The sequence below is a fragment of the Coenobita brevimanus genome, chromosome 14, assembly GCF_032717465.1.
Source record: "Coenobita brevimanus isolate Jiangsu-jjx chromosome 14, ASM3271746v2, whole genome shotgun sequence".
Lineage (NCBI taxonomy): Eukaryota > Metazoa > Arthropoda > Malacostraca > Decapoda > Coenobitidae > Coenobita > Coenobita brevimanus.
Window position 1 is genome coordinate 25,656,591 of NC_136967.1, and position 24,837 is coordinate 25,681,427.

Here is a 24,837-nt window from a genome sequence, read left to right on the forward strand (position 1 = left end):
ATATATATATATATATATATATATAATTGGTAGATGTCTTTCATAATCGTCCCACATACTGTAATCCTAGGCCCTTTGGGCCACCACTGAAGAGTTTGCCATTCACCAGCTCTTATGTCATCTGTAAGGAAGAGCATTGAAAAAAGGGGTTTGCACACCCAAACCAAGTCCTACAGCCTAAACCCACGTGCACAGAACAACGGTATAACCACCTTCTACCAAGACTGGCGGAAACCTGAAGCTACTGGGACACTGGCTACCCCAGGAGCATGGGAACCCTACACAATGGCAGTGAGATCATGTGCGTGGGATCTGATACACCTGGGGTTAGCATTCCAGGGTTTACATCGGTGTTAATGTAGCCGCTGCTAACAAGGACTTGAGTCACGTGTTCTAGTTCCTGGTAGGCATCTTTCAAAGTGGAGCAGTGGGAGAGGTCTCTCCTGATGTGGGCGCTGGTAACATTTGGGGCACTCATTATCTCCATTCAGGCAGAATCCTTTTTTTCGTAGGCTTGGTGAATATGCTAGTCTTGAATCCTACGTTGTGTACAGTGACGGGTATGTCCAGGAAGGGGATGCATCCATCGCAGGCTTCGTCATAGGTGTAGTTAAGCCCAGAGACAGCGATGAAGTGCTGTCTGAGGTCCTTGAGTTCCTGAAGGTCCTTGATATGAACGAAGATGTCGTCGACATAGCTGCTGTATAGGGAGGAGCGGCTAGTAGCTAGGGGTCTCGATTAATGGTCCCTGTGTAGAAATCAGTGAACAGGACTCGAGGGGGCTGCCCATCGCTATACCATTGATCTGCTGATACATCTGATTGCTCGGACAAGTGAAAGGGGCTTCTTTCATGCAGAGCTCCAGCACGTAGGACTTCAAGGAAGTCCGAAGCAGAGGGTTGGCTGTAGATGTTAGGTATATATAGTGTCAGGAGTTCGTTGAGTTTTTTGGCTACGGTGTAGATGGCGGTGGGTCTCTGTAAGATGATCGGCCGTAGAGGGTTGCCAGGCTTGTGTATCTTCAATTTGCCGTAAGCGTAGATGGGTGAGTACTCGCCAGTTAGCATCTTTCTAGAGGCAGTCTACATTATCACAAAACAACCTACAATAAACACAGAATTCGAAGATTTTCAAATCCTACCATCCTCAAAACGGCACATAAGCTGAGCCAACGAGGCAGCCAATTAGCGATCAGCTTAGCTAATCAGCTCCGCCCACCTGTCTCCACCTGACCCACCTCAATCTTATATAAGCCGCCATCCACGACAGAATCATCATATACAGTCTGAAGATGGAATAAGATAGTTCCGAAACGTCGCTGCCCCTTGGGAAACTCCTGAAGAAACTTCAAGAATATCACCCAAAAAATTGTACGGCAAATAGAAACCGTACAGAAGAAGATCAATAAAGGAGAATAAGCCATAGCTTCCAACTTCATATGCCTCCAAGAAAATATCCTGCCTGGCTACACCAACATACAGTATATATATATATATATATATATATATATATATATATATATATATATATATATATATATATATATATATATATATATATATATATATGGTGATTACAAGCTGTGTGACCTCAATTACTCTCCTCATTCTCGTTCATCTGTCATGTCTAAGTGCTGTCCCAGGTTTCCATCCCCTGCTTGAATATTAACACACTAAATGGCTCACATTCATACGCTATCGTGTCCTCCTTCTCTGTGTTACTTATTTAGTTTTTGCCACTCTTTTATGAGCTACATCTTATATTACTTCTCAAGTAAAATGTTTCTACATAAGTTCCACAAAATCTTTCAGTAGAAAATAAAGGAACTGTTTATAAGTATTGGTTCTAGATACAAACGATGTGAATAAACACGGCTTTTTCCGCCTCTCTTTCCAGGTGATTAATAAGATACAGGACGGACGAGTGACCGCCGTGGCTCTCGTGTAACGTCCGCTGCGCTTCCTGTGCTGAGATTAGCCCGACATACCAACTGTTTTGGTTACACACACACACACACACACACACACACACACACACACACACACACACACACACACACACACACACACACACACACACACACACACACACACACACACACACACACACACACACACACACAGTTAATCTCCAGTGACATATTATTAGCTTCTCTCCTGCTGCCACTAAACTACATTATTTGTAGCAGGAGAGACCAGTAAAAATGAAAGAGTTAATAAATTCTATGTAACTCCTCCAGTTCCAAAAGTCTCTTCTAAGATGAATATATTCGTTTGGAGGTGGCAAGCATAATGTCAAAATGACCTCATCGGGCTGGAGGGATTAGGAGAAATTTGGTCTATAAATGTAATTGCTTGAGAGACTCCGAAATTTTTAAACTTCGAATTAGCCTATAACAGCAGAATCGGGTAAAGTTTAACAGCACAGAGTGGCCAGGGCTCCCCGCACACAAAAACGGAGCTAAGGGGCGCTATTAGGGGAGGGACTACAGAATTCGGCGTTGATACTGTACATCACGTTCCACTGAGGTGGGGTCAAGGGTCGTGTAACTAGCCTCATTGTCCACATGTTGTGATCTTTTATAATATTCATTACACTGTAAAGATAACTAATATAGTGAGAAAAATATGCTGTGTTGTCTTTAGTAAGATTACGGACAAAATATTCCTTAGTAAGTAAGTGTAAATGATGTGTATCTTGATGCACTGCACCAGTAAAGCAAAAGAGAGATGCACCAGTAAGGTAAAAAGAAAAGATAAACGGTAAGACTGTGACGGCCATGTCGGTGTCACCAACTGTCATGGACCGACTTGTATACCTGTGGCCGAGTTTGACGTCAACGGCGAACTTTTGGTGATGTTGACACAAGGCAAGCCTGCAAGCTGACACACCCCAGCCACATCCATTCACACCCGCTCACACAGGCTTCAGTTCACACTCACCAACAAGCAGGTCATTGACAGTTGCCACATATCTTAATATTTGCCTCCTGTAAATACGACACTACACAATAATGGTGTAGCGGTTTGCTGCTTTATATCTCGCCCTGCTTGATCTCAGCTTTAACAGTTTGCCTTAGGTCTTAGCAAGTAAAGCGTGTTTAGAGTGCATGCATGTCCTTCAGCGTCAGCAGAAGTGAAAGAGAGAGCTGGGCAGTTATGGTAACGAGGAACAATGCACTTGTATAATAATGATAATGAAAGCGAGGTAAATGCCTTACTCTTTCTGCAGACCACATTCTACCATCCATAAATTTCACCTGATGTAAGGGAAGTATAAAAGAAAATCGTCCGAAGGTAATAATAAAAAGAAGAAGAAAAGAACTAGAGGATCCCTCACCATTAAACAGCTTGGCTTGAAGTTGGCCGGCACTCTGTGAAAAGTGAGAGATGTGGGGGGAATGATGGGAAAATCTCAGGCAGTCGGACTGAATACCACAGCGGATATTGTTAGTTGATGCTGTCATTAACTGAGTTTTCTTATCATTTGTTTTTGCCCGAACTTCCCTAAGCACCACAGCATTAAACCCATATTTTTGGTGCGAGCACAATTTTTGTCCGAGGACGTTAACTTACGTGCTGAAATGCTTTCTAGTCTGGTTATAAGACTTCCTTGTCTTGATTTCACAGTACCATGAATTACAGGTATTCGAGTGGGATAGTTTTCCTTCACATGGTGAAAATGTGCAGATGTGTCAAAGAATAGCACTTTCAGCTGACAGTCCTGCTTCAGTCATCAAACTGTTCGGCTGCATCCTCATACAAATATATATATAAATTCAGTATGTGAGTGTAATGTTTCATCTTGAAGAATTTCGTTAATAATTAACTTTTTGGCAATCTTTCTCAGTCTGCAGTATTGTACAAGGGATTTCGTTTCATATTAATACCATATGCATCTAATATACTATAGCACTAGCCGTGTGTGTGTGTGTGTGTGTGTGTGTGTATTTTGGGCAGCCGAAACTACACATTCAAATCGCACAAAAATCGCAAAAAAAATATCTGATGTGAAAGAACTTGGTCCTATCATGATTGAAACACTTTTACTATATATAATGAGCGATCACATTTTGACTAAAAAACACAGCTCCAGGCACCCGACATAGGATCTCCGTAGAAAATTTTGCCCATAGGTAGAACTAAAATCAACTACAGCAGCGCGAGAGCCCTCCGCAGGAGCAAGTGCGAGGGGCCCGAAGGGCCCACGAGCGCTTGTCTAATATACTATAGCGCTAGCCGTGTGTGTGTGTGTGTGTGTGTGTGTGTGTGTGTGTGTGTGTGTGTGTGTGTATTTTGGGCAGCCGAAACTACACATTCAGATCGCACCAAAATTGGCACAAAAATCGCAAAAAATTCGCTGATGTGAAAAAACTTGGTCCCATCACGATTTAAAAACTTTTACTATATTTAATGAGCGATCACATCTTGACCAAAAAACGCCTCTCCCGGAGCCCGGGATAGGATCTCCGTAGAATTTTTTGCCCATAGCTACAATTAAAATACTGTATACTATAGCAGTGCGAGAGCCCTCCGCTGGAGCAAGTGCGAGGGGCCCGAAGGGCCCACGAGCACTTGTCGTGAACTACTGCACGTTAATAACATTACCGAAAGTGTTTTTCGATGAAAACGCAAAATATCTTCAAAAAACAATTAAGAATATTCAGTCCAGTTATCCGTAATATACTTCACCGATTAGAAATCATTCATATTGGAAAATTATATTAATTGTATATTCTTTAGATGTTTAGTTTGTGATGCTGACCCCAAGAATATGAATAAATAATTGTGATGAAGACAATTAGAGCTTTCATTCAGCAAATCTTTACCTGTTCGCTGTTCTGACGTCTGTTCTGTATTAACCAGACTACCACCAAATGATGAATCTCAAAATACTAAAGAGATCGATGAAGTCTATATCAAACCCCGCCACTTCAAAGGCATAAACTGAATCCTTTGATCACTGTACAAATAAAAATCTAAAGACGCCCTTATAAAGAAGGGAACAACTATATATTCAGTTTTCACTTCCGCCAACCGAGTTGGACGAGATAATGTGTTCATCGTGTCTGTTTGTTCACATGATATCTAGAAAAGTTGTTATCGGAATCCAATTAAATGTGGATAGGAGGGCAATAAATCAGGGAAGAGCTAATTAGATTTCTGAGGTAGATCCAGTTCCGGATACAGGAATAAATCATAAATTCTATTAGCGCTGGCGAAGGTATCTACTCTCGAAGCTATGTAGCAAGACAGCAAGATCGTAAGATGAACTATTTGAGACCGTAAAGTATTTGCCTGGTTGGAAAGAAGAAATGCAACCATAAATCATGAATTTAATTGGCGTTGGCGGAGTTTGTGCCCTTTGAGTGCCATCTGTTTTCAGGCTTATGGTTGTTTGAATGTCACAGATGAGAAACAGAATTGGACACTTAGAGACAAAATAATACAATGGAATTATATTCTGGCTGCTGAGGTTCTCCAAAGGATCTTCGGGATATACAGTTATTGGTTCCTTGATAGATTTTATTAAGTTGAGGGAGATCATGCTCCTATTATAGGAATATTTAAGGTGTTCACTGGTAGAGTCCTACTCACTGTATTTTATGTTTTCAATGCCTGTACAAGAAAGCAAATGCTCAGTTAACATAGTTTAAGAGATAAAATCTAAAAGACAAATATACCAAAAATTCAGGAAATGTACCTGCCAAATGTAGATGGGTTCACTTGCTCCTGATAACATGCTTACAAAAGTTAAACAGCCCTGATTATCTAATGATAACATTGCTGAAATTACATTAGCAGAAGAAAATCGTCTGGATTTGATCCGAATGAAAAGTACGTTGAGAGGAGTAAGTGTGCCTAGCCAGTGGCGAAAAAAAAAAAAAAAATGAAATATACTCGTATTTAGAATACGGAAGTAAAGAAGCATTTTGCCCTCCAAGACCAAAAGGCAAATTAGAAAAGAAATAGTTATATTACTGCATTTGAGTCAGTCATGTGCATCAATAGCTGTCTTTCTCCAGAATAATGTAAAATTCTTATCCTGAAGTTACAATATAACCGTGTTTTCATTTGAAAAAGCCTCAATTCCATTAATTTTGCTTCTGCATAGTGCAATGGTTCTGAAAAATTTTCGCCCTCAATGCCCCCAGGTTCGACTCCAGTTCAACCTAATACCACCCCGTCTCAAACATCATTACTCCTTCCACTATCAGTTTTCTGTAAAAACCCAACAATTAGTCGTAGTTACCATACACGAGTGTTCATTATTATTATTATTTTTTTTTTTTTTTTTAGGATGCCTCTGTGGATACCTCCCAAAACCCATTTTGATATCCCCTGAGGGTATCGAGGCAATACTTTAAAAGCACCTGGCATAGTGCATTTACTTGGGAAGAAAACAGAATTAAAAATAAAAATATATTCAATCGATAGCATAGCTTTAGTTACCCAAACCACTTTTGTTTTCTATATATACTTCAGCAGAGATAATGGCAGAAATGCATGGGTAACTGCGCCTTCCATAATCACGTTATTACTTTGACTATTATCAGCATCGTAACACCAACCCAGTTTAAGAGATATTTTCATTGTCTTTACCTAATTTCTTTACTCATGATTTCCTGCTTCAGTTCTAGCTTCCAGTGGAATATGCCCAGCTTTATGCAATCTTGTGCATCTTATACTGTACTTGTATTTTACCACAAATACTTAAATATAACTAATTCCCCAGAGTGTTTTAACTTGTATTAAATGGTAAGAAAATATATGAAAAATAAAACTAAATAGTTTGAAACGCACACTTTTTCTTAGTTGCAAGATCACCTTAATACTTCTTTTAAGCTATATACAGTATATTATATATCCTTCACACGCTAATGCCTAACATACTAACGTTTTCACATCTAACCTCATAAAATTAGGTTCACTTAATCTAACCTAATCCAAACCAGTGAACTTCGCATGGTTATACTGACTAAAAGTTTGTTTGCAGCGTGAATGACTTATTTAAATCAGACTGGTTTCTTATGCTGTACAATTAATGACAGCGGAGCAATGATTGCTAGCTCTAACAGACAGTTCAGTTTTATTTATTTTTTTTCTCATAATGTCAAGTACTAGATAAATAACTCACATTTACCATTCACTACTTCTCTTACTGAATACTTGTTCCCTCGCACCTTCTTTTTATCATTTTACATCTGCATAATTATGACACTTTATAATATTCTTACATTTATGTAAAGAATGTGAGTAATATACAAACATGTTTTATTGCGCAGTTGTAAAGTATTTTGAATCAGCTGGTTGGAGGTCAATTGCAGGACCAGAATATCTCCTTGGTGCGAATGATAGTCAGGTCTTAAATTTCCTCATGCTGGTCATACACGAATCAGGAGGGTTAAAATATATAATAATTCTAAGGGAAAGGTGTAAGGGAGTCTCTTAACCCCACATTCTCGATCTTTCAACTTGTTTATGAACTTTAAACCTTTCACTCACACACTCATCACATTCTGTTCACAGCTCTCTAAACCCCACTTAACCTAGTCATTTTGTTCACATAATCCCTCTCACCCAGCACAGCCGAATCCTTTCATCATCCCATCAATTCGATTTTTTTGCTACAATCAGTAGTTCCTTTACGATTTCTCGAGACAGTTACAAAATGTAACCTTAAAAGTGTTATGTAATTATTGACCGGAACTATACATACTTCAGTCCTACTCCATACTCATTTCTGTCTCATCATCCTTACTCCTATTCACCTTTCTTCATCATCCCCTCACTCCTCTCACTTTTGTACACACCTTTCAAATGACACTCACCCATTCCATTCATCCCTCTCATTTTTCATTCCTTTCACACTCACAGTCCCCTGCCCTCCTCTTTCCACTTCTACTTCCTCCTCTCACTAACTTCCTAATTTTCTTTCACACCCTCATCTTTTCACACCCTTTCCCCGACCTATTATCCCACACATTGTTCCTCTCACCCACTATTTGAGCTTCAGTCACACCCATCTCACCCATCTCTTCTCTCATTCCTGTTCATCCCAGTTATCCTTGCTCTCTCTCTCATCCGCTGTCACCTCTTCTCTCCCTTTCACCCTCCTCCACTCTCTCTCACACTTTCGCCCCCTCTCACACTCTTCCTCATCCCCTCTCACTCACTGTCTCACTCCCTCCGGTCTCGACTCTCCCATCCATCATCATTTAACACTTTCACTTACAATATGCCCATTCATATCACTCATCCCCATTATCTCATTCACCCCAAACACCCCCACTCATTTTCCACTCGGCTAGCCCTCTGATTCAAAACAATTAGCACCTAGCTCATATTTTCCAAGTCCTTACCTCCCTCACCCCTTCACACACACACACACACACACACACACACACACACACACACACACACACACACCACCTAACATCTCACTCCCCCACCATACATACTCCGTTACCCTTCTCACTCAACCCACTCGCTCTCACCTCACACACTCATCTCTGCCTTTCATTCTCTCGCTTCACACGGTGTCATTTAACCTCCCATTCTTGTACATTCTTAATCCCAAATCTTCCCTCTCACCTTACTGACATATCCCTCACTCTCCCCAATGCCCATCCCACACACTCGCGTCTCTACCAAAACGCTCCCCAGCCACACTCACAAAACACACAAGCTTTTACCTCTCACCGCCTCACCCTAAACTTTCCCTGATGCTTCCACTCACCTCTCTCTTCCACTCACCTCATCTTACACAGTCCCTCGCCCCTCTCACTCCTGCATACCCTGTCACCTCTCACTTCCTCACCCCACTCATTCCATAACCTTTCACACACCCCACTTTGCCTCCCTCACCCCACGCACTCCCCCTCCTTTCCCTTCCCTCTGCCTCCCACTCAGCCCCCTCCTGCTTCTCCCCACAGGTGCTGGCGCTGTTCAAGAAGAAGTGGAGTCAACACAAGCTGATGAGAGGGGGCGGCGGTCCTAACTCCTACGCCAACACCACCTTCTCGGTAAGTCCTCCTTCATCATGCTGGCCCCACCTACATAAAAGCACTCATACCCCACACATACATATACACACTTAGCTACATACACGGATAACACACACACGCGTGCACACATAACCACTCACACAACCACTCGAAAAAATACCGTACACACATACCTACACAGATAGGCAACCATATGTACTGTACATATATATTAGTACATCCATGCTTACCTGAGAATGGACACTTAATACACACACACACACACACACACACACACACAACTCTGTATATAGTCAGCACGGGACAAATAAAGTCAGTAACTAGCTTGTCTTTACCTAGTGTGTTAATAAAATGACTGTAGCTATTAGTTTCATTCAGCTAGTGGATTAGTTCGCTTACTAAACGTAGTCTTGTGTACATTTTAAGATCAGAAAGTTTTATTGCTTCCCAGTTACGTCATTAAGTTTAAAAATTTGCACTGCTCATTATAAAAGCTAGAGAAACATTTGCAAAAGTTTTAGTGATGTCGTTCACACCAATTTATATGTTGTACTATGTGCTAATTCTGTTGTATTCCATTTTTTTTTTTTCTAATTTACAAGTGCCCCCATCCTAGTGCCTCCAGTTTTGTTCAAATGAGAGTGAAAATTGTAATCTTGCTTTTCCAGTTAAATTCGTGGGAGCCAGCCCTTGATCTCATTCTCACCATCACCTGCAGTATTGTATATCATAGTAATTCTACTCTCAAAGCCTCCCCTTGCGTCCGTTGTTTCGAGTATATTAACACCTCAGTGCGATGACCCCCTCCCCATTTTTATTCTTGCATCAGTCCGACGATGTTGTTCACCTTGAATTTGGCTCTCTCTTGTATTTTGCTTTTCTCTTGGAAGGAACAGTAATTGCGGGCTCATGACCTTTAGTTCCTTCTTCCTAGCATAAAAAAAAAAATAAAAAAAAAAATAAGAGACCTGTTTGTTGGGAAGAGGTTAATAATGGATACATATAACCCCGACGTTTCAAAAATTTTCGTCTAAGTTAAATATAACTGTCTAATGGCAGCAAGAATAATAAATGAAAGACGTCATCTTAATGAAAGGTTTAATTTAGTTCATCTCAACTTTCGGCCAAAGCAAAATTTCGTCACTGAATGCATATGTGGCTCTAACTCTAAACTCAAGTGGTGACTACAGTAGATTTTTTTTTTTTTTTTTTTTTTTTTTTTTTTTGCCTATCGACAATTGAGAAAACACAGATCGTGGTTTTGTTTGTATCATTGTTGAGATATGAGCCAAGGGTTAAGAGGAGTTAGTATGAGTCGAAATACGTGATGCATGGAGGCGTTAGGGATATTTAGGGGGCGATAAAATGTTACAAGGGATTTTTTTTTTTTTTTTTTTTTTTTAACATTGTATAGGTGGTTGAGGTGGGGTTGTATATACACACTGCCGTTCTTCATAGACCTGTCTAATTTTTTTTCTTTCCCAGAGAACATGAACATTAGCATTTTATTTAACTACTTCACTATTCCATGCAAAGCAGGACATAATACTGATATTAATGACGATTTTTTTTCCTTACTAACATGACTTTTCAGCAGCATTAATGTTCATCAATGTGTACTTCTTATTTTCTCAACTGTTCACTGGGGTAACGAAGGAGTAAGGAGGACTGTCCATTCTAGAATCCTTCTATACTAATGCTAATCTTCCTCCTGTATTCCTTCGTCAAAGAATCTCTGTGTCTCTCTTTTCTTCTCTCGTCTATTGGTTCTTCAAACAGATAGTGCCTCTCTCTCCATTGGTTCCCTTTTCCACTCACTGGGCCATGTCACCTCCCTCTACCTCTTCCATTACCTCTCCCGATCCTTTCCTGCTCCTTCTCCCTCACCCTCTCCCTCTGTCCTTGTCCTTGTCCTCCTCTTACTTCACCTCCCTCACCTTTTATTCTCTTCTGTTCCCTCTCCTGTCCCCCCTCTCCCTCTGACTTGTCCTAGCCTCTCTCCAACTCTCTATGTTTCTCTGCCTTTCTTATTGCTTTCTTTCTCTTCCCCTGTTTATCCCTCTACCTCCTCCATTAATCTGTTCCTCTCCCTTTCCTTCTCCCTCTCCTGTTCCCTCCCCCGTCCTTCTCTCTCTTCTCCCTCACCCTCTCCCTCTCCCATTACCTGTTTTCTCTCCCTCCCTTACTTGTTCCCTCCCTGTGTCCCTCTCCCTCTCTTCTTCCCATTACCACTCCCACCCTCTGCCATTACCAATCCCTCACCCTCACCCTCTCCGTCCCTTTATTCGTGTGTTGGTGCTGTGTGTTCGCCTTTAAGCGGAACTGTAGTGATTGCACACATAAAACACTCGCATATATAAATCATCATACATATACGTAACACACAAACGTACACATATGAACACATCATCATATATCCCTACATAATAACGTCACGATTGAAGTAATATGTATACTCAAACAAGAAAACTGTGCGAAAGCTGTAATGAAAATACTTTATGATGAAAGGCTTGTAATGAGATATAGCTTTTTCCTCTAGCAAGTTCGAGAGACAGAAATGTGGGCTTCCAGTGAGATTTATCCCTAAAATATGCTTTCCAAATGTCTCTCTTTCCTTAACCATCACAATACAGTATTGTTAATGCATTAAATAAATTTGCGCGTATCTGGATCTTCAGTAATCCATTTTATGGGTTCCTAATCAAATGCGCGATGGCGCCCGTCTTTAAAACACTCCACTTCAAAGTACTTCGCTTTAACATAAGCTTGTGACAAAAACACGATTTGATATATATATATATTAGAGATAGATAGATAGATAAATAGATAGATAGATATAGATAGATAGATAGATATGTGGAAGGTTGGGGCGCTCACCATCCACTCAGTCGATGTAGTGCTGCCCTCGGGTAACTACCCTTTCCTCTCTTCCTTCCTTCGTCCCTTCCACCCTTCTCTGTCTTTCTTTTCTTCATTCTTTCCTCTTCCTTATGCCGGCGGGCGACTTTACACTCCCTCTTCTGTCTTTTTTTCCTTCATTATTTCCTCTTCCTTATGCCTATCAGTGACTCTACACTGAATGACAAGCCAAATGGTTTCCTGTAGCCTAGACCAGGAAACCACATAACCAAATCATGACGTCTGGTGGTTTAGTGGGTAATTAAGGTGTTCCAATCGGGTGGAGCCTCTGCAGGTTTATATTCAAGGAATGGTTGAGGTTTATTGCTTACGTAATGCCACTCAGAGATGAGTAAGGCTGTCTTATCATAAACGTCAGGACCAACTTGCCTCGCCCCGGGCTCCTACGCTTCTCATGGGGCAACATAGGATTATATATATATATATATATATATATATATATACCCTGCATATACAATATAAATATTGTCCTTTCAAGCTATCTTTTATAAAGGACAGTAATAGTCAAGAGTCCTGTTTTAGTTATATTTTGCGTAGACTCCTGATAATAGTAAGTTCCTCGATTCCCACAGAGCAGAGCAGTTCATTTCACTGAGTAATGTCGTCCATAACACGGTGAGCAGTTAATACGGAAACAAACTCTTGAGCATCTCTAGAATAAAAAAAAAAAAATAGTTACCGAAAACTGATGTGACAAAAAATTATGAATTCATTATTGCGGCCAAAATAAAATACTAGATAGGGAAAACAGCAGTGTACTGTATAGATTTCTGCCCCTCCAGTACAGTGACGACGTAACTTTTTCATCTGTAATACTGTATGAAACCTTTATGAAGTTCTGGAAAGGTTATTATTCACAGTACCAACACAGATATCCTTAACCAGATCCTCTTCCCTGTATTTTTTTGGTTTATTACTATTATCACTGTGTTTATTTTTTACATACGTTTATGTGCTGTAATATCATTCTTGTCTGTTTATACAAATGTAAGTTTTACCATTCTTGTGTCAACAGGGTGTGCCTGTTATGTCTGTGTGTATGTGTGTGTGTTTGTATCTTTTCGTGCTTTATTCCGGCGTGTGTTTATCTACGTTCTCTCATGTGCATATTTGTCCGTGTTCTGATGTGTTCTTTATAACACTTTGTGTTCATATCTCTGTGTGCAAACGAGTCAGTTTCGTATCTTACATTGCCCCTAACATCCATTTCAGTGCATAATGTTGACTTGAGTCACTGAATTAACCCAGTAAAAACTACCGTACCATTTAAATACAGTTCCATATCCACCAGATTTATATGCAGTCCAGTAACTAAAGATTTTTCGAATTATATTAAAAATCAGGGAAGGAAAATGAGAATAATTATGAAGTAATACAACGATAACAATATCGTGATATCAATACGAAAGGAATATCTTATAACTAATTATGAGTATTATGGTAGTAGTATGATGCCATAATTACTATTATTATTTTGTGATAGTAATGGAATATCAGTAGTAGTATTATCGCATTAAATAATATCTTTATCATTTTCATCGTTATCACACAAAACCTTTACAGTACCCTTTAAATCTGGACTAGCAAAATTCCTCTCCTTTAAGAATAATTTGCCACAGAATCAGGCTTTGACATAATGAAATGAAGACGCTGACTTAAGCAAAGAGGAATCAAGGTAAAGGCAAGACGCGCTCTCTATAACGCTGAACCATTGGCGGGACTTGAAATTTGGATGATGAACTCAGGGTTAAGCTAATGTAGTGGTCTCATCAAATAAACACTAAGCACTTAAAAGCCAAATACACTCATACATACGTACATGCATATAATCACAACACTAATACAAAAAAAATAAATAAATAAATAAATAATGACCTTTGAAAGACTGGGTCAGACAAATATGAAGCTGTCATGAACCATCAGGAATTTAACATTCTAACAGAAAAACCCAAGTTCAAGAGTAGGTATGAGACTGGGTTAATTCTACGTAGTGTTGTCATAGATAATATTTGTTTTAACTCCTTTCCTGTATTTTGACTCATTTACTCGTTCAGGATTTTTTTTTTTTTTTTAAGTCTCTGTATCCAGTCGATTTACATAGTTCGGGAGAGACTAGTCTAGTTGGGAGTTGGATATAGTTTTCTTTATCTGGCTTCACTGAAAGAGGTCTTTCATAAACTGAAAAAAATGTCTGGTAACGGTAAGAATAAACAGAAAATGGTGCACCGGGATCTAAGACGATAATCCCCATTAAATTCACAGACTGGTGAAATTAGAATTTATAGGTATTTTTATTGATATCTTTCTTGTATACTTCACGTATTTAGCTTGGTTTTCTTGCCATCCGACGTGTTCTGCTTTAAGCCCCGTTGCCAGCGTTATGCAGGACTGTCAGTCACGGAGCACAGGATGAGTGACACTATCAGTCAGCAGTGCTAATGGGTCCATGCTATCTCACCGGCACATCACACACTGACAGGGAGAGTACTTTCCTACGCCTGCCTGTGAACAGTTAAAGGTGATGCTGGTGTGAAACATATTCACACAACTGCTGCTAAAATGGAAGATCGTAAAATAAAGTAGTTTCTCCATAACATGAAATTATGAGTGACAGAGAAGGTAACTGATAGTCACAGTGGTGTGCGCTTGCTCAAGAACTAGCAGTACTTAAACCAGCAGACCCTAGGAACAGTGACTGATTTGGCAGGAAAATCATCAGGGCTGCCCGATACTGACAGTCGTACTGTACAGCGGGACGTCAGTTGACTAAATTATCAAAATCTAAAAGACGGTTTGGGAATGTCAGTGCTAATGACTTTTATATGGTGGTGATTAAGCTGCAGAGATCCTAAGGTGACACATACTACTCTCGCCATGGAATTACACATTGTGCAAAATCTGAATGAAGCAAAAACAACACGTACATTCATTAAACTATACACACCTACAGTATACATAGACACATAAGCGATAATCGTGACAAGAAAAATTATTATTTTTATTATTATTTATATTATTATTATTATTATTATTAACATTATTATTATTATTAGGTATTATAATTATTATTATTATTATTATTATTTATTATTATTATTATTATTATTATTATTATTATTATCATCATCATCATCATCATCCGTACCTCCTTTCTCACCTTAGGGCAGGGTGAGGAGTAGTAATGTCCAGACAGCCCAAATTTGCCTAATGCAATGGGCCACGCTTCCATTCGCTCACCATTCAAGCCCCCGGAATCCTGGCTCTATCTGATACGCCAAAAACATTCACCAGGAAGGGGCACTGTCTTGTGCTGTGTGTGTTGTGTGTGAAAATGCAGGATGATCATCTGGTTCCTAGCGTGTGTGATTTATAAGGTATATGTTTTATTGCTGTCAACCTGCCTGGTCATCTGCCTTTGTTTCGTCCATGTCCCGTTGTTATTTACTCTCATGAGGCCAGGCGGGGCTTCCTGTGCAGAGGATGTGCTTACTATATGCTTTAGTATATACTAACTTAACTCAGCCGTCTTAAATGCCTTTCTTTCATTTCTTCACTGAACTCAGCTGACAGGGATGTGATGTCCCTCCCAGACCAACTGTTACCTCTTTCTTCTTCCTGATGCCATCCTTCCGTTCACACCAGTTCTTCAAATGCTATCCAAGCATTTTTCTTCTTAACCTTTTTTCCTTCTAACTCTTGTATCCCAAATGTAAGGCTGCTACAGCTGTTAAGATTTTTCCCTTCACTGTATGCTCTTCCTTCCTTCAACCATAAGCGTTCAAAACATAAGGTTGCTATACATACTTAAGCCTTTCCTCCATTATCCTTAGCCTACCTTGCTTCCATTTTGTCTTCAGAATGTAAGGTCGCTGCAGTTATCAAAACCATTCCTTTTACTCCCTTTTATTTTCATTCTTTCTTCCCTTTATCTTATGTGTGCAGTACTCGTAAGGGTGTCACAGCTATTCATACCTTTCCCTTCACCTCCAACACTTCCATCCTAAGCCTTCGAAATGTAAGATTGATCAAGTTCTTCGCACCCTTTCTCTCACTTCCCCTTCTCTCCCATGAGTTTTTGAAAGTGAATGTCGTGTGCAGTAGTAGTTTCTTCTTGACTTCTTGACATCCAGCCGCTTGGTAGTATTGTTATACTGTAGATATGAACGTTCTTCGGTATCTTCATCCTAACTAATTATATTAAGCCTTTCGTTAATATGTTTTGTTCCTTTTCGATAAATAAATGCTGCAGATCTGTTGATCAAACCATTTCACAGCGTCCCAACACTTTCCATCCCTTTCCTATCCTTAACACATCGAGGACTCCAAAGAGCATCCAATATTACCCTTGATTTCTTTCCCTTTCCTGAATTCCTCCCATCCTCATCGCGCTTCATGAAAAGGCATGGAAGCAACAGATCTCTCATACCAGATTCCCTCTACCTTCCGTCGTCTCTACACCTCTTAACCCTTTCAACGAGACACACATACGCGAAAAAATCACTTTAGGTTCTTCAGTATTGTTGATATGGAGGATATAACTCAAGTCCAATTTCTTTTATCCCTAGTGCTCCCTCTCCTAACACTTATCTTAATTCCAGACATGAAGTTTACCCCTCCAGTTCCCTCCCTCTGTCAAATTTTAATTCATGATGTGAACTGATATCAGCTATACTCTCTCTCTCTCTCTCTCTCATCTCAGTTCCTGGCCTGAAGTGACCTTCTACATTCTCTACTTCTTTTTTTTTTTCTCAACACTAATATATACCCTTTGCACCCTCTTCCCTCTTTCTCCTTCATATACCTCTTGTGAAGTGACTCTCATTCTCGCCTTACCTCTCCGGTGTTAAATCTCAACATAACTGATATCCCCTGCACTTCCCTCCCTCTCCCTCATCACAGATCCCGTTGAGAAATGATATCCCGCTCCTTTTCCTCAAACCCTCAGTCACGATGACGTCATTTTAGTTCATTTTTGCTGCCACTGCATGAGTTTATTCAACGTAAGAGAGGCTTTTGAAACAGGGAACACTAGACATAATATTCAATCTTTTTTTTTTTAATTAGATTGATCTTTCCAAAGCTGAGTAACATCATTCAGAGGCAGCAAGAATAAACTAAGATCGTCATCATGTTGAAAGGACTAAAACATTCAGTAAGATGACGTCTTGTTTATTGTATCCTTGCAGTCTCTAGACGATTGTTGTCAGTTTAGTCTTCTTTTTTTTTCACTAGTAGGGCACTGCCCTAAGATAAGTATGGTGTCTAGTAGTTGCAAGAGTAAGATATAAGGAGGCGTCATCGTCATGTAAGGGTTAAACATCTTCTGCCATCAGTGTTGACTACCACACGAGCCCCTCTTACAGCACCCGTCCCCCATGTCTCTCTCACCTCTCTTACAGCCGAAAAATGCAACCCCCGACTTGGTTCTATGGTGCTCAGCTCAGTTTCTGCTGTTCAGCCCCCCCGTTCCAGCCCTACCCTCAGCCTCCTCTTGGGTAACCCGCCTTTTAGTCCTTTTGGTTCCTGGACACAAAGTTGCAGTCTGTAAGTCGTATTTTTGTCGGAATTTAGAGGCCTGCTAGCACCTTTTCCTTAGCGATTTATTTTGTGAACGGACCATTTTTATTTTCTTGTATGTTATTTATATGTCTTAATTATCAGCACAGACTAGATAAATATCATACAAGGGAATATTTTACTGCCATACACGGAGATGAACTGCTAAGAAATTGTGCTTGAAAACCGACTAAGTTCAACGAGAAAACGACTGTCTCTCTCGCCAAGTTCTGTCTCACCGTCGTAGTTAACTTTCGTACTTCTTTCTTTCTATAGTTGGTATATATATATATATATATATATATATATCGTAGGATCGTAGGTTGGCCGTCGTGTCTCGTGTTATCAGCCTTTTTCCATTTAGCATTCTGTCGTACTGTTTGTCTTTTAGACTTTTTTCTGTAGATTGCCGTATTCTTGTCTTCTAGTCTCTTAGTTGTTTCTCTACACTCGTACGTTCTGTCCTCCAGCCTTCGTATTCTTCATAAACTTTACCTTCTAGCTTCTGTCACATTGTTCACCTGTTTTCTTCTAGACCCTGTCTTACACATTATTTTGTCTTCCAGTGTCTGGCTCTCTGATCTGTTGCATCCTCACTTCTTTACTCCTCATGCTTTCTGTTTTCATTTTAGCCTCTTCGGTCCGATGACGTATTCTTAATTATAGCCTATTCGATTTCGTCTCAGATGAAATGAGCCTTAAGCTTTTGAAAGCTGGCAGCTGAGTAGGTGTCCGAGTGCATTCATTAGTAACGATGTATTTTAGATAATTTTTATTACAAGTGTTACAATAACCTTTTCTGACGGTAAGTTTGCTCAGATAAAGTATATGTAATGCTATTTGCATCGATTACTTTAAAAACAAGTCAGTAGAAAGTCTATCAGATGGCCTACATTCTGATGAAATTTTCAGTCTCCTGCCAAACCAACATTTTTAGACAAAGTTTTACGAGTTCCTTGATTTTTTCCCCATTTTTAGACAAATTAGGGTAAATTATACGTCATTTTTGGGACATTATGTTGATGTGACAAGAGAATTGAAAATTTCACATGTACTGTATGCAGGCCTCCTGATAGACTTTGTAAGGTCTCGTTTTAAACTGAATCTGTGCAAAAAACGATGTATATAACTTATTTTAGGAATTTTTTCGTCAAAAGTTATTGTAACTCTTACAATAAAAATTGTTTAAAATGCATCGTCACTAACGAATGCACTCAGACAGCTAATCATCTGCCAACATTCAAAAGCTTTAGGGTCTTCCCTTCTCCGATGAGATAGAATAGGCTTTGCCAGTTTTGCTGCCTCTGGATGAATTTTTTCATCTTAGGGAAGAAAGTGGTGTGGGAGTGGGGTTATATGGCTCTCAGTAACCCATTCACAACAAAATGTCTCTCCTAATATGGATCAAAGTCTGGACGCAAGAAGAACATTAACAGATCACGTCATTTGATTCAAGAGCAAGTCTCTGATTCATTCTGTATTTTTTTTTTCTCCTAGCCTGTCGTATGTCTTCCTCTGACAAGACCTCCTTCTCCCCCGTCATATATTTATTTCCCACCCCTCATCTCTCAGTATCTGTGCAGTTTCGTCACTACGACTTTTACTGTAAGTTGACTCTGTACCAGCCACACTGTCACAGTGTAGCTTTTGCGATAATTTCTCTTCGATGAATGTGTGTCTTCCACACCTGCCGCACTGTAACTCACGATACATCGCTGCCGTACTAACAACGCTGTCGACATCGCTGTAAACCATTAACCGTGCGGAGTCGGGTCTGTATTCCCGCAGGTTTTAGGAGACTCTCTAGCGTATATTCCTGAGCAATTTATTTTACATATAACACCACAATATTCTCATGTACGATGTTGATCCGATCTGACGTAAACTAGGACCAACCAAAAATAATAATCAAGAGAGCACTAAAGTGTAATATACAAGATGAGTCTCTCATGAAAATGTGCTATAAAGCCTGCTATGACTTCTTGAATATCATAATACCATAATCTCCCTTAGCTGAAAAGTAAGTTGACGCCTCCTTGTTGTATAAATAACCCGACTTAAATAATCCCGTAACTAGTCAACTCTTTGGCTGCAGTGACATTCTAGGAGCTGAAAAAATCATCCTTCGTAAACTGTGTTCTCGCCCACAACGTAAATCCCGTCAGTTCCTAAATTTTTGTTTCTCTCTCTCTCTCTCTCTCTCTCTCTTTTTTTTTTTTTTTCTTTTGAGTTATCTTGGGCACAGTCAAATCTCCAGACCTTAGCCGGAATAAAATGTAAATTAGTTCATTCGCAGCCAAAGGGTTATTAACACTCTCAGGCTCATGTGACTCACTCTCAACTGATTGAATTACCTGACGTATCTGAAGCAGAATTCTAGAGTTGTCCTGACCATGAGAGGATTTATGGTAATCATATTAAAACTCTCAGGCTCCTTTGAGACTCAGCTAAATAAAATCATGGGCCGTGAGAGAGTTAACCCACTAACACACATACACATCTGTCTGTGCCTTGATACATGTTTAAATAATGCCCTGATTATACAACAACAGGAAATATCAGGTTCCCGGGACGCAGCCATGTCTTGTACAAGAGAACACGACGAGGTGGGGGCTTGCGTGACCATGAACACACACTGAAGGTAGGTGAGGGCGGGGAGGGGAAGTGAGAGAGAGAGTAAGAGAGAGGGAGAATGAGAGAATGGGGAGGGAGGGAGATAGAATAGCCGGGAAGAGAGATAAAACAGATAGGGCGGGAGAGAGATGAAGTAAGCATGTAGGTGGAGATAGCATGCAGGGAGGGAGAGATAATAGGGAGGGAGGGATAGACAAAAGAGAGCGAGGGAGAGAGAGGTTATAGGAAGGGAAGAGGAATAACACAGAGGGACGGCGAGATGGAGTAGGGGGGAAGGGAAGGAAGACAGAGATGACATGAGAGAATGGAACCAAAGCAGGGTAGGGCGGAAGGATAAGAATAAGAAAGGACTACAAAACAATGAAGGTAAGGGAACACAGAGAGGGAGGGAGAGAGAATAGTAAGAGAGGGAAAGAGGATGAGAAGGAGAGAGAGAGAGAGAGAGAGAGAGAGAGGTAACAATTATCAGGAAGGGAGAAAGCATAAGTGAAAAAGATGAGTAGTTGTACTGAGAGACAAGAGGGAAAAATGACAGATGGATATGGAAGAATGATGGCAGAGGAATAGACTGAGCAGTCAGGGAGAGAGACGAAACAAAGGCAGGGAGATAGATATAACAGGGAGGGAGGGACGGAGGGAACACAAAGTGAGGGTGAGATGACAGAGAAGGGAGGAGATACAACAGGGAAAGTGGGAGGTATAAAGGGGGAAAGGGAGAGAGAAAATTAAAGGAAACGGGATACATGCAGGGAAGGTGACAGACTGGGCAGAGAGGATGACAGATCAGGCAGGGAGAGAGAGAGACAGCACATGGCAGAACTGTGGGTGTAAGATATCAAACAGATTGAAGGAAGGATGGAAGATAGCACAAAGGAGGAGGTAGCGAGTCAGGAAGGGCAAGAAGGTAGTATGTGGAAGGATGGGTAGGAGACAGCACAAGAGAGGAGAGAGAGGGAAATGATGGGAGGAGTAAGGAGAAAAGGTAGCATTTATGTAGAGTAAGAGGCAGCTAAAAGAGGAATGAGAAAACACAGGTAAGAAGGTAGGAAAATAAAGATGAGCAGGGAGGGAATGAGAGAAGAGAGTAAGGTAACAGGTTCAGATCATGACATGATAGGCAGGTACAGCATGAAATATAAAGGAACAAAATTTAAGAGAAGACAAAAGCAGTCACACGAATTAACACAACCCATGACCACTTTCTTCAACATCAGGTTGCGAAATTAAAAGGAAGCCTCGTTTGACGTCACTTATGGGATGCCTATATTGATAAGATATAAAATGCCTGCATCCCACAATACAATGCAGTCATGTACGATGTAGAGAAACCATTAATTTTCTTTTGTGATCAGGGCCTTAAAAAAAAAAAAAAAAAAATCATCAAAAATTAGGGACTTGCCTTTCCTTTCGCTATTCAAGTTTTGATGATCTGACCGTGAGTACTCTCAAAGGGTAAAAGAAAGTCATTTGGAACATTGTCTCAAGAAGAAAGTATAAGATTTACAGAAATATATCAAGACCATCCAGTTATCCACAACAGTAAAAAGGATTCCTCGTGTGAACTCTTGTGCTTGAGTTAATTCATTCGGGGCCGATACAAGTGGTGTAATACTGCCTTTCAGCAAGTATGGAAGAATTATAACTACTAGTCCTTTTCAAATGCGTCTCAACTAAGTTTTTACAGGAGAGCGACGATATATAAATAATATTTTTTTCAGTGACATGTGAGGCATTCATTAATCATTACACTGGTTGAAGGCGGAAAAATACGATGTGAGACGTAGAAGAAATTATTTTATTTTATTTTTAGGATTTCGCCTTGGATTGAAATGGCAGGTTCGAAGCTGCAAATTATATATATATATATATATATATATATATATATATATATATATATATATATATATATATATATATATATATATATGGGCTAGGGGTCCCAGATCCATTGCCTGGACCTGGGACTGTGCAGTGAGTGGGACCTGTGCTGTGTCTGTCCCCCTTTATTAATACTGAAGATGACAAAACAAAATAAGTTTCAAAGCAAGCCTGAGGACAGTAAATCACCCATGGGGATGAGGGTGGGTTCATGGAATGTGGGAAGTTTGAAGGGAAGAGCAGGGGAAGTCGTTGAGGCATTCAGTAGGAGGTGGGTGGATGTGGCGTGTTTGCAGGAAGTCCGGTACAGGGGTGGATCAGCCAGAAAGATTGTTGGGAAGGACTGTTGCTATAAGTTGTTTTGGCAGGGGGGGGACAGACGGATATGGAGGTGTTGGTGTGATGGTTGCAGAGAAATGGGTGGAATATGTTATGAATGTTTTGAGAGTAAGCGATAGGATATTGGTAGTGAAAATTCTGCTGGGAAGAAAGATAGCTGCGATTATATCGGCATATGCTCCACAGGCAGGATTGGATGAATCAGAGAAAGATAGATTTTGGGATGATTTAATACGTGTCGTGGGTGGTATGCTGGATGATGAGATAGTGATTTTGGGAGGGGACTTAAATGGTCATGTAGGTGAAGCAGCACAAGGTTATGAAGGAATGCATGGGGGATGTGCGTATGGTATAAGGAATGCAGAAGGGGAAAGGATACTCGAGTTTGGGGAGGCAACGGACATGATTGTGTGCAACACATATTTTAGGAAAAGAGACAGTAGGTTAATTACGTATGAGTCTGGGGGAAATAGCAGTCAGATAGATTATTTTCTGGTTAGGAGGGCCAATAGAAGGTTGGTAAGGAATGTTAAAGTTATAGGAAGTGAGGAGTGTGTGCAGCAGCACAAACTATTGATTTGTGATATGGTGCTTAAAGAACAAGTGATGAAAAGAGGACTTATGTACCTAGGAGGAAAATATGGAAGCTGAAAAACCAAGTAGTAGGGGATGCCTTCTATAGCGAGTTGAGGAGAGTGGTGGCTGAACAGGGAGCTGTAGACAGAGGCGTTAATGAACAGTACAGAGCCCTCAAGAACAATTTCTTGAGAGTTACTGATGTAACATGCGGCTGGACAAGAGGACCACCAAGACATAAAGTAACTTGGTGGTGGGATGAGGGTGTAGAAGCTGCAATTAAGGAGAAAAGAAGGCTTTTCCGGGAATGGAAGAAGGGTGGTAGCAAAGAGGAATATTTGGCTCCCAACCGTAGGGCTAGAAGAGAGGTATACAGGGCAAAGTCTGAGTCACAGAGACAATTACTTGATAACCTAAATCATGGGGAAAGGAAAAATATATTTAGGGTGGCAGGTCAGGTGAAGAGGGATAATCGGGATATCATAGGTGAGCAGTGTGTGAAGAATGATGAAGGAAGGGTAGTGGTGAACAGTGAGGATATTAAAGATGCATGGAGAGAGCATTATAACCGGTTGTTAAATGAGGAGTTTGACTGGGACAGGGAAGGTTTGGAGCCAGCAGATCCAGTGTCTGGCCCTTGGCCTTTGATTGATACTGCTACTGTGAGTGAGGCAATAGGCAGGATGAGGGTGGGGAAGGCAGCAGGTGTGTCTGGGTTGACTGCCGAAATGTTGAAGGCCTCAGGCGATATAGGGGTGAGTTTAGTCACTGACCTGATAAATAGGATTATTTATGAGTGTGTTGTCCCAGATGATTGGCTGAAGAGTGTAATTGTAAATGTGTATAAAGGGAAGGGTGATGCCCTGGAAAGAGGAAATTATAGAGGTATAAAGCTTTTAGATCAGATAATGAAGGTAATGGAGAGAGTTTTAGAAGGTATGATTAAAGAAAGAGTGAATATTGATGAGATGCAGTTTGGGTTTATGCCAGGTAGGGGGACCACTGATGCCATATTCATTGTTCGACAACTTCAGGAAAAATATATTGGTAGGAGAAGGGATCTTTATTTTGTTTTTGTTGATTTGGAAAAGGCCTTTGACAGAGTCCCTAGAGAGGTGGTGAAGTGGGCAATGAGAAAGCTTGGCTTGGAGGAGTGGCTGGTTAGGGTGGTTATGGCCATGTATGTGGGTGCTCATACCCAGGTGAGAGTGAATGGAGATTTGAGTGATGAGTTTTCCGTGAATGTTGGTGTGCATCAGGGGTCAGTCTTGAGTCCCATGTTGTTTATCATGGTACTTGAAGCCCTTTCACGTGACTTTAGAAACGGACTCCCGTGGGAGTTGTTGTATGCTGATGAATTGGTGTTGATTGCAGAGAATGAAAGGGAGGCGGAGGAAAGGTTTAGGAAGTGGAGAGATGGTATGGGGCAAAAGGGTTTAAGGGTAAATGCAGATAAAACAAAAGTGATGATATCTAGGGTTGGTGGCGGTACTGTCAAAGACGAGGGAGAGTGGCCATGTGCAGTATGCCACAAGGGCGTGGGAAGTAATTCCATCTTATGCGGTGTGTGTGATAAATGGGTGCATAAGAGATGTAGTGGTATCAGAGGTAGACTGCGAGATAATGCTGATTTTATGTGTACGGCGTGCCGGGGTGAGCAGGTGGAGATTGTCAGACGTGAAAGGATTGAACTTGCTGGTGAATCTCTTGAGTGTGTGGAAGAGTTTTGTTATTTGGGAGACAGGTTGTGTGCTGGAGGTGAGGCTGGAGCTAGCTCTGTGGCTAGGGTGAGAAGTGGTTGGAATAAGTTCAGGGAGCTCTTGCCTCTCCTGACATGGAGAGGGCTCTCCCTACGTGCTAAGGGGTCTTTGTATGCAGCATGTGTTAGGAGTGTAATGCTGTATGGCAGTGAGACCTGGGCAGTGAAG

At 40.6% G+C, this 24,837-nt stretch overlaps 1 protein-coding gene across 5 annotated transcripts in view; it reads left to right on the forward strand.

Annotated features, from left to right (window-relative positions):
* Positions 1-24,837, forward strand: part of LOC145389558 (calcitonin gene-related peptide type 1 receptor-like) — a 1,052,335-nt gene that overhangs the window by 1,020,664 nt on the left and 6,834 nt on the right. For 2 of the 5 annotated variants that reach the window (XM_080264822.1, XM_080264833.1), the window contains 2 exons: positions 8,936-9,025; positions 20,035-20,123. In XM_080264822.1, the coding sequence (XP_080120948.1) occupies positions 8,936-9,025; positions 20,035-20,121 (177 nt within the window). In that variant the 3' untranslated portion in view covers positions 20,122-20,123. The remainder of the gene's footprint in view (positions 1-8,935; positions 9,026-20,034; positions 20,124-24,837) is intronic. The other 3 variants (XM_080264831.1, XM_080264825.1, XM_080264828.1) reach the window with 2 other exon arrangements.